At 43.2% G+C, this 10,248-nt stretch overlaps 1 protein-coding gene across 2 annotated transcripts in view; it reads right to left on the reverse strand.

Annotated features, from left to right (window-relative positions):
- Positions 1 to 229: 229 nt before the first annotated feature.
- ADNP2 (ADNP homeobox 2) overlaps positions 230 to 10,248 on the reverse strand; it is an 18,155-nt gene continuing 8,136 nt past the window's right edge. Inside the window, exons 2-4 of one of the 2 annotated variants that reach the window (XM_007449955.1) lie at positions 7,850 to 7,939; positions 2,836 to 4,210; positions 230 to 2,802 (exon numbers count right to left, since the gene is read on the reverse strand). In XM_007449955.1, coding sequence (XP_007450017.1) covers positions 935 to 2,802; positions 2,836 to 4,210; positions 7,850 to 7,939 — 3,333 coding nt within the window. In that variant the 3' untranslated portion in view covers positions 230 to 934. Of the gene's footprint in view, positions 4,211 to 7,849; positions 7,940 to 10,248 lie in introns of both variants that reach the window. The other variant, XM_007449956.1, reaches the window with a different exon arrangement.

The raw sequence follows: 10,248 nt of genomic DNA on the forward strand, positions 1-10,248 counted from the left end.
CCTGTGTTTAAATTTCAGTTAGTAGCCACACCCAGGGGTCAACATTTTATTCCTGAGTAACGCGGTCCTTCCCTTTCACTGGTTTACGAACAGTTAGGTTAGGAGGAGAGCTTGTGTGTGTTTTCAGTGTTTGCTCTAAAGGCACTAAAGATTTACTGTCATATCTTTGAATGGAGAAAAGACTTATCAGCGCATCAAAAAGAGGGGAAAAGTCTACACTGAGAAGTATTTTTGTACCTACAGAATTACTTTATTTGTAAAATAACTCTTGACTTATGAGCTTTAATACCAGACTTCAGGTTCAGTATATTTTTAACAAATGAAAACATTTGGTTTTCTGAGTTACAATCAAAAACAGCTGTTAGGACAAACCTGAAAAAACGTAAATCAAAAGTATAATCTAATAAGCAAATACCTTACAAGAAGAAATCAGCATAAGTTAATGCAGTGCATCCTTAAGGAACCAGACATGTCACAGGGGCTTCTACTCACATCTCTAAACATTTACTGTATCATCTGCTGCTACTTGTGAAGCTGAGGGAGAGCAGTTTTAATTCGCAGTTAATCAAGTATTCTGAAACAAGCTGAAATTTCCTTAAATGAAAAACAAACATATATAGATTTCAGTTTTTATCATACGATACTGACACTACTGGGAAAACAAGGCATGCATGAAATATCAAAAGATTTAATTTACATGACAGAGGAAAAAATGAAAAACAACTGTTACAAAATCAAGCTGCAGGAAACAATAAATTTGAAAGAACTATTCCGTTCTTTACACAGAAGTCTTTCTGAGCACCTGAAATCAGTCTGAAGAGCAGCATAAAGACCACTGAAATCGATCAGTTCAACGTACAGTGAAGAAAACATTTTAAAATCTCAATTAAAGAAGATTACTATCTAGTACTTTAGATTTTCCTAATTTTCTGTTTTACAAGTTTTGTGGTTCATAGTCAAAGTTCAATCTGTGTTTAACATTTTTAAGTTCAGACATATCAAAGCCTAAAAGTACAGAAGGCTTGTGATTTTTTATTGCTTTCATGCAAATATACCTCCTTTTTCCAAAAAATGAAGCCACGTCAATTTTCCACACCCATAAGAGTGAGGATAACAGTTCTATTTCCTTTTTACTGGGATATGGTCTCTTGTGGAAATAATCTCTAAGAAACTGCTTTTTTTCTTCGTAAGAACGGTCTTCGTATCTTTTAGGATTTAACGCTAAAACCTGGAGAGCGTCGGCGTGAACAAGGGGCGCCTCCGTCCTGCTTTCGCTCCTCTGTCTTTTAGAAGGCACGGCGCTCGTCACCTTCTCTGGGGACGGCTCTGTGTCAGCGCTCATGGTGACAGGCCGCTCCACGCCGTCCCTCTGCTCCTCAGCCCCAAACTGGCCGTCAGGCATCTTTCTCTTTACAGAAAAACTGGAGTCGTGTATCACCTCACCATTGACTAAAAGCAGTTCACTGTTCTCAATAAAATTAGGCTGGACCTGCAGGCCTGAGCTGCTGTCCTTTGGAGCACTCCGACAGCGCAGCAGATGTATGGCAATGGCTGCCAGAGTCATGTTGCCCGTGTAAACCCCACAGCAGTGGATGCACTTGAAAGCCGGGGATTTCAAAATCGTGTGCACCGTTGGCATGATGTGGTGCCGCTCCTTCAGATGCAGCTCGTACGCCTCAGCCGTCACGAAGGTGCCGAAGCAAAAAGGGCAGGTCAGCGCCTGGTTGCCAGGCCTCCCGGGCGCACCCTCGGTCTGCGGCCTCACTTTGATGTACACGGGCACCAGTGACTTGGAGTGTATCCCAGCCAGCACGGCCAAGTAGACCTCCCGCTCACCCAGCTCCTCCCTGGGCAAGATGGTGATGAAGTCGAGGTGGGGAAACAGCAGGCTGCCATTGGCATCAACATCCAGCTGAAATCCTTTGTCGCTATAGTCCACGGGCAGTCTCCTCTTCCCTAGGTGCATAGCCCTACTATGCTCTGAGAGGCCTTTAATATCGTGGAAAGTGCACGGGCAGAACAAGCAACCCAGGCCGTGCACCAGCAAGTGGCGGATAAGCTCCTCCTCTGAGACTAAGCACTTACAGGACAAACACCGAACTGTTTTCTCTCTCATCCACTTTAGAAACGGTGCACATGCCGCCAGCTTTTCCGGCTCCAGTGTTTCAGCGGATTTGGATTCGCTGTGCTTATGTGCCACTTCCATGTGGACCTGGTAGACGTTGGAAGGGAAGAGCTCGTTGCAAACTGGACAGGTTTTCCACTGCTTTGCCTGTTTGAGCACCTGATTTGCCTCTGCCACAGACGAAGAAGGCTGAACGAACATATTCTGAGTGGCACTTACCACCACTGGTGGGGCGGGCAGGCTGGCCATGGAGCTGGCCATCTGTGCAGCCGTGCCCGACTGCAGGAGCTGGATGGGCATCTGAGGGGGGGCAACAGTGGCAACACTTCCAGGGGGCACAGGCAAAGTGACAGATACTGGGGCAAGCGTGTATGTGGGAATCCCATTCACTTGTTTCCCTGTGGGTATTAGTTGTCTGAGAATAGAGCCTGATGTTAGGAAAGCGGTGTTTGGCGAAGCCCCGGGTCTAATGGGCTGATGTGCAGGCAGGATGTTGGTACTCACAGACTGATTAAGCTGCAGGACCCCCGGCCTCACTGGCTGGCCCACAGGAAGGACCCCTGACACGACAGGCTGACTGAGCTGAAGAACACCAGAGTTAATACCCTGGTTCACAGGGAGAACACCTGACGAGACCGTCTGGTTGGGAGAAAGGAGCCCAGGTGGGACTACCTGGCCTGAAGGGAGAACCCTCAGTGGGACCGTCTGGCCAGGAGGGAGAACCCGCGGCGGGACTGTCAGCCCAGTGGGGAGCACCCCCGATGGCGCTGTCTGGCCAATGGGGAGAACCCCTGACTGAACCACCTGGCCAGCAGGGAGAACCCCAGAAGTTGCTGTCTGTCCTGAAGGGATAACCCCAGCAGGGGTCATCTGTCCCGCAGGAAGGACCCCTGATGGGACTGTCCGACTCACAGAAATCACCCCTGGCGAGACCGCCTGAAGAACTCCAGGGGTGACAGAGGGATTGACAGGAAGGACACCGGATGCAACAGGTCTATTTACCGAAAGAACTCCAGGCCCAACTGGTCTGCTTATGGGCCCAACAGGCTGGTTGAGGGGCAAAACCCCTGGGCGGATGGTCTGCTTTATGGGGAGGACACCGGTTCCGACAGACTTATTTACAGGTCCCACTGGCTGACTCAAGGTCAACGCAGGAGGGTTTGCTGCCTGATTAAGTGGAACTCCATGAGAGAGAAAGACAGGCTGAGGTGTTGAAGGCGGCAGAGTGAGGTTGCTCTGGCCCACTGGCAAAGGACTGGAGACCAGAGTCACATGAGACTGGGCAACAGCAGGCGGGGAGTGGGTGAGGCTTCCAGAAGCGCCCGAGGCCACAGTCACCGGAGGGGGTGCACCCTGAACTGGCTGTACCACAGTTTGGCTCTGACTGTTCTGTGGCAAGGCCAGGTGGAAGCAAGGAGATGTGGCTGGGATGCCCGGAGCACTGCTGTTGGGTGGTACAGCCACACGTGCAGCTGGTTTTGGAGCAATATGCATTTGCTTCAAAAGTCCAGTCTTCTTAATATGTTCTGAGATCACAGACCTAAGCTTATTCTCCAAATCCCTGTGTATATCCGACGTCAAGATGTGGTACATTAAAGCATCCTGGCTGCTGGCGTTGGCGCTGCACTTTTTACAGTAATACCTGTCAGATGGGGGCATCTTCTCTGTAGAACGGGGGTCGTCAGCTCTTGGTTGCTCACCCATCTCCTCAGTTCTCAGGCCAAAGTAGGAATTAATTAAGTAGTGAAAATGGGCTACCAGCACATGCTTCTTCATGCTGTAGTACAGAGTGTTTGAAAAGTTACATTTTAAACACGTAAAACTTATCACATCGCTCCTAGATGATTTAGTTTCACCTAAAATATTCACAGTGTAGTTCTGGACTTTCCGAGCAGGTGCATGAAACATTCTGAAGTGCCTTCCCACAACTCTGGGTTGAGAGGAAAACACACAGTTTGGACAAGGGATCACCAGCTCTTGGTCAATTTCATCTTCATGGTAACGATGTAAATGATTTTTGAATGAAGTAAGCACTTTTGTGGAGTATTTACAGAGGCTACAACAGTATGGTTTTGTTCGATATCTCTGTTAAAAGAAAAGAAAGTCAAGCATAGTTTAATAAAACTATCAGATGCTACACCTTCTACAGTTGACAAGTATATGATTCTTTTTCTTCTAACTGGCTAGATCTAGTGCTGTGTTGTAAGGGAAAAGTACCCACAGATAACGTGTAAGTAACACTAGAGACCCTAATTCAAATTTTCACATGTCACAAAACAGTATTCTTTTCATTTTCTTTCCTTCTCAAACATTTAAAAATGTAACAACTATTTTCAGCATGTAGGCCATACAAACAGTTTGGCCCCAAAATCACAGTTAGCTGAACCCTGTTTCCAAGCCAGCCATTAAACCACAAATCTCATTACTTAGTCCTATACTTTGAATTGATGCAGTCCTAACTGCATTAATTAAAATAAACTCAATTTTCTGCACGAAAAAGTTATTTTCTCCCCTTCTCATCCCACTTCTCTTAGTTCCAATGTTGTTTTTACTCCAAATTCTAAGACTTCTGGAATTTATCTAATATAACCAAACTTGCAAATTGTTAACTCCATCATCACTGTCTTCCATTTCCCAGATTCCTGGAGAAGGCAGGAGACACATAGACAGCGCATGGCACAAGCAAATAGCCAATAAACCATGCGACAAGCACTGAAGAAAGAGGGACTGTGCCTAACTCACTGTGAAGAATCCTGAGGTAAGTTCAGGCCACAGACTGTAACTCTGACAGTACGGTATTTCTCTGTAAGGCAAATACGGGAAATTCAACAAGCTTGGGGCACAAGAACAGACATTTGTACAGCGGCTGGCCAACTGAGGAGCACAGTCTGTTCTAGCATCCAGGAAACCGTGCTGGTCTGACAACCTGGAGCAGCCTCCGTACCCCAGAGCTGGTGCCCCAGGAAACACGGGCCCTAGTTTCACAAAGGAGGAAAGTTAAGGTGTGGACAGGTTAAACGCTGGGGCAGAGTCCTTCCCGTTCTGCAACGCTTTTTCCAGCTATTGCAGTGTCCACAGGCCACCCCGCTCCTTCCCAGATCTGTGCTCTCGTGACCACTCTCTCTCATACACACATACACATACTCCCCTCCTGTGGGTTTTGTCACCTTCTCTCCTAGTCATGCAGTTTTCCTCTTGGGTCACTGGTCAGAGAAATCACCCAAACTTATTCAACAACATGTTACAACTGCCTTCCCAGCAATTAGAAATCCCAGGTTCTGGCACTTCAAGGAGGATCTATAATAAACCTAGGGCAACAGCCAACCACAGATCACAAAGTAAAAAAAAATTTTTCACTGATTCTGACACACTCTTCCCCCCATATTTTAATATCTCTGAAACCTGCAAACACCTTTCAACTGACAGTTCGATGCTGCAACACAGCTTACGTGTGAAATATTACTTTAGTGGTTCATTTTAAAATGGTGCATCTTATACTCCACAGAACGCTGTACTGAAACAACAGGCACTTAATGAAAATTACAGCCAATTAGAGAGTCAATAGCACTTACTAACAACCTGTTACTATCTGTTAGTATTGAATAGATCTTTGGATTAAGAAAAGATTTCTTAAATATGACACCATAATTATGATCCATAATAGAAAACAATGATAAACAGGACTTCATCAAAGTAAGAAATCTGCTCTTTGAAAGACACTGTTTAAAAGATAAAAAGACAAACCACAGGCTAGGAGACAATATTTGCAAACCACATATCTAATAAAGGACTTGTGTCCAGAATCATTTTTGTGGACATGTTCAAGTCTCAATAAGAAAACATATAACCCAATTTTTAGAAAACTGGCAAAACATTTTAAGCATCAAATACTTTAAAGTAAAGAGGGTATCCAGATACCAAACACACGAAAAGATGCTCAACATCGTTAGTCACTAGGGAAATGCAAACTAACACCAGAGCAGATACCACTACAAACCTATTTAAATGGAAAATAAACAGTAAGTCCATAAGCACAAAATCCCTGACAAAATGTTCAGAGAAAAACTTGTATGTGAAAGTTCTAGGACAGTGACCAATCAGAAACAATTTGAGCGTGAGACCTTGGTTCACTGTAACAGAGTTAGAAAAAATAACCAAGGAGAGAAGCAGAAAAGAAGTGGAGCCAGGTGTTCTGGGTGCTGGTGGAAATCCTGTCCCCGTGATAGTCCCTGTCTCTCCGTCAGCCTAAGTCCTCGTCCTCAGGTCCCACAATAGCTGGGCTCCATCACCTGATATAACCTGAGCGTCTCCGTCCCAAACCCAAAAGTCCAACACATCTCATTTCTGTGCAGCATGAGCCACATAATCCAGCAAGGTCACACTTTTCTGCTACAGTGCCCGAAACTGTCCCTGTTCACATATCCTATTACCCAGAGTCAAATTAAAGCAAGAAGCTACCTACGGCACAGAGAGGGGTAAGGTACTAAAACGAGCAGACAACACAGCCTCCACCATGCCAGGCAACAGTGGTTTATTGGGTTTTTTTCTCAATATGGTATATACTTAACAAATTCAATCTCCACTCTTTCGTACTGTTATTTAACTTTTTATGCCAGGCCCTATTCACCCGAACAAAAACATAAACTCCCTGAGGAAAAGAACCCTAACTTTCACCTCTTTGTATCAAGCACTCAAAGTTTTACCTAGTTTGTAACAGGAATTCAAAATATGTTTCTTGATGAAAACCATATAATTATAAATTATATTGCATGTTATGTTACAGAATCTTTTAAGAATTCGGATGAGAAAAATCAGGGAGGCCCAAGAAAATATTCACAAAGCCAAGGTCTTCAAAACAAGGCATATTTGAATAGCTATGAGCCGTTCTGAGCAGAATAACCAAATCAAAGCAGTTTCAAGGAACCCTGTATCTGTGGGTACAGAGGCGAGTTTTGGGTTAAGGAGGATAAGAGACACAAAACAGGGCAGAAAGCAGGACTCAGGAGGACAAGGTGACAACGGAAATTTTTTTAAGTAAAATTCGGACAGAGAAATGACTCACTGGCTACAGGAATTTGTTGTTAAAACCAGAATTCCCAAGGTCAACACGGTCTGGCCAAATGGGGTGGGGGAGCGGTGAGGGGAGGCAGTGATGTCATATCTGGGACGCGCTGGTTTGACGCTGATGAAGGTGCTATATAGTCCAGTGGCTGGGGGGCAGGAAGGGTTTTCCAGAAGAAAACACTTTAAGAAGGAGAATTCAGCTGTATGTCACATATTTTAGCTCGAATCTGCCTAAGTGTGAGGCTTCAAATTATTATAAACTGTGTTCCTCGACTCAAACTCCATATTCTTATTTTAATTTTTGAAACCAGGATGTACCTTCATTACATATGAAGTCATGACATTTCTTTTTACTGAGAATAGTTATATAAATCAGAAGCCCTTCTTACATCAGGGACACATAATAATCAAAGACAAATAATAGTTTCACTACATCACTTTACCAATTTGATAGGCGGAAAACTCTCAAAGCATCAATAATCCTATATTACAAAACGTTTAACTTTGTTTTTCTTTCTACTTCCCTGAATATTTACACTACACCTCCTCCTCCTCCCATTCATTCATCTGCAACCCCAAAACATGATGTTCCTCAGAACTAAATTGACACTTACCCCCAAGTTCTTAGGAAACATGAAAATCAAAAATAAAAATACATACCACCTTCTTTCCAGAAGGCTCCCAGAGAGAAATATCTCCCCATGATGTGTTATAAAAGTACTTCTCTCCTGGATCAAAGCCTTTAAGGTCCTTTTAAAAAGGGAGAAAAAGAGAGATTACTACATAATTTCAGAAGATAAAGAAATATTTAATTAGAACCTGATGGGATTACTTGGCACCTAAGAAATCTACTTGGGGAGAGTGAAATGAAAATGCAGCCCATGGCAAGTTGTGACAGAGCTCCCATCAAGTTGGAGACCTGGGGAAAATGCTGAAATAATCCAAGTTAATATTACAGTTTTTGTACCTCAGCAGCAGCCTTTTAATTTATGCCAAGTACTTACTGAGTTTACACTTGAATAGTAAATGAATATGTCTTCCGAGTTTTTACAGTGTCTTAAATTCAATGCACATTTTTTTCTTCCTTTCCCATCCTTTCTTGATTGTAGTTCATCAAACCATCCTATTACAGAGTTGATTTCCTTCCTGGCCGTACTCGTTAGGGTGCTGGATTTTTTTCCATGTCTTTAGTCTTCCGTAAATTCAAAAATATATATAAATATATATATACTTTTTTAAAGTTACAGTTTTATAAGAAATAAATAGATGAGATTTCCACAAGTAAGTTTTGAAAGACAGAAACTGCATGAGCAGACACTGTCTTCCATCAGCGCGAGCACCACGGAGAAGAGTGTCAGGGTGGGGAGTGACGTAGGGGCTCAAGTGTGTGGCTAACACCACCACAGGGACGGCAAGACGGAAAGGGACGTGACTCTGAGACCCTAAAGCCAGATGCAGCAGGGCCCAGACTGAATTCCGCTTCAAAGAGACAGAGTGTGAAAAATATTTGGGGGCGACTGGAGAAATCTGAATATGGACTGGGTATTAGATAGGATGAACATTTAATGACACAGAAAGATGAAGGTAACTGAAAAAAGCATGCAATAAGAAAGAGTGACCACTATGAGCTCACTGTGGTAAATACTACACACATTTATATGTTTACACACATACAGAAAGAGAAAGCTAAATCTCTGAATGGTAGGTACGTGGCATTTAATATTTCTATGTTCTAAAGAAATGATAACCTGTACTTTCTAACCTTCACAGTATATATTACTGGGTTTTTTAATAATTAAAGATTATTTTAATATAAAATAATTAGTTAAGCCAGAGAATGACAATTAATATCACATCTGCCTTGGACTATACCTAGGCTAATACATATCTACCAGGTCAATTCAGAACCAGAGAAAAGTGCAAATTATTACAAGGATTTAAACTGGATATGGGGCTTCCCTGGTGGTGCAGTGGTTGAGAGTCCGCCTGCCGATGCAGGGGACACAGGTTCGTGCCCCGGTCCGGGAGGATCCCACGCGCCACGGAGCGGCTGGGCCCGTGAGCCATGGCCGCTGGGCCTGCACATCCGGAGCCTGTGCTCCGCGACGGGAGAGGCCACAACGGTGAGAGGCCCACGTACCGCAAAAAAAAATAAAATTAAAAAAAATTGGATAGAACACTGCTATTATTGTGAGGTTTGTAACATATATAGAGGTAAAATATAGGACAACAATGGCACAAAGGCTGGAAGGGGAAATGAAAGCATGCTGCTGTAAGGTTTTATACTATACGCAAAGCAGTATTATATGAGGAAGGTACCCACAAAGTATAGCTAATAAGCCAGAAATGGAGATAATATGGAATCATAAAAATATTCATCCAAACGAAAGCAGAAAAAGAATAAAAAGAACAAAGAACAGATGAGATAGGTAAAAACAAACAGCGAGATGGGAGATTTAAATCCAGTCATGTCAACAATCACATTAAATAACAGGGGTTGGTAAACTGTTTCTGTAAAGAGTCAGATGATAAATATTTAAGGCTTTGACAGCCATGCAGTCTCTGTTTGATACAACTACTCAATCCCACCACTGTGCACAAAAGCAGCCATAGACACTATGTAAACACTAATAAGCATGGCTGTATTCCAAGAAAGTTTATTTACAAAATGGGCAGCGAGCCAGATTTGGCCCATGCGCCAGTTTGCCTACCTCTGGTCTAAACACTCAAATAAGAGGTAGAGAATGTCAGACTGGGTTAAAAACCACGATCCAATTATATGCTGTTCTAAGAAAGTCTCACTTCAAATACAAAAACAGCAAATTTATCAATGCCTGCAACTTTCTATGAAATGCATCAAAAAATAAGACAAAATGATGAGCGTAGATATATATTCACGTTAATTTTGTAGACTTTACGTGGTAGGTACATGGGTTTTCACAGTACAACCCTTTCAGTATCTCTGTAGGCTTAAATTTTTCATAAGAAAATACTGGAAAAGGAAGAGGAAAGCAGTAATGTTCTATCACAGGGGATGAGAAGGGTTTAAAGGAAAGAGT

The sequence above is a fragment of the Lipotes vexillifer genome, unplaced genomic scaffold, assembly GCF_000442215.2.
Source record: "Lipotes vexillifer unplaced genomic scaffold, Lipotes_vexillifer_v1.1 scaffold1012, whole genome shotgun sequence".
In the NCBI taxonomy this organism is placed as follows: Eukaryota; Metazoa; Chordata; class Mammalia; order Artiodactyla; family Lipotidae; genus Lipotes; species Lipotes vexillifer.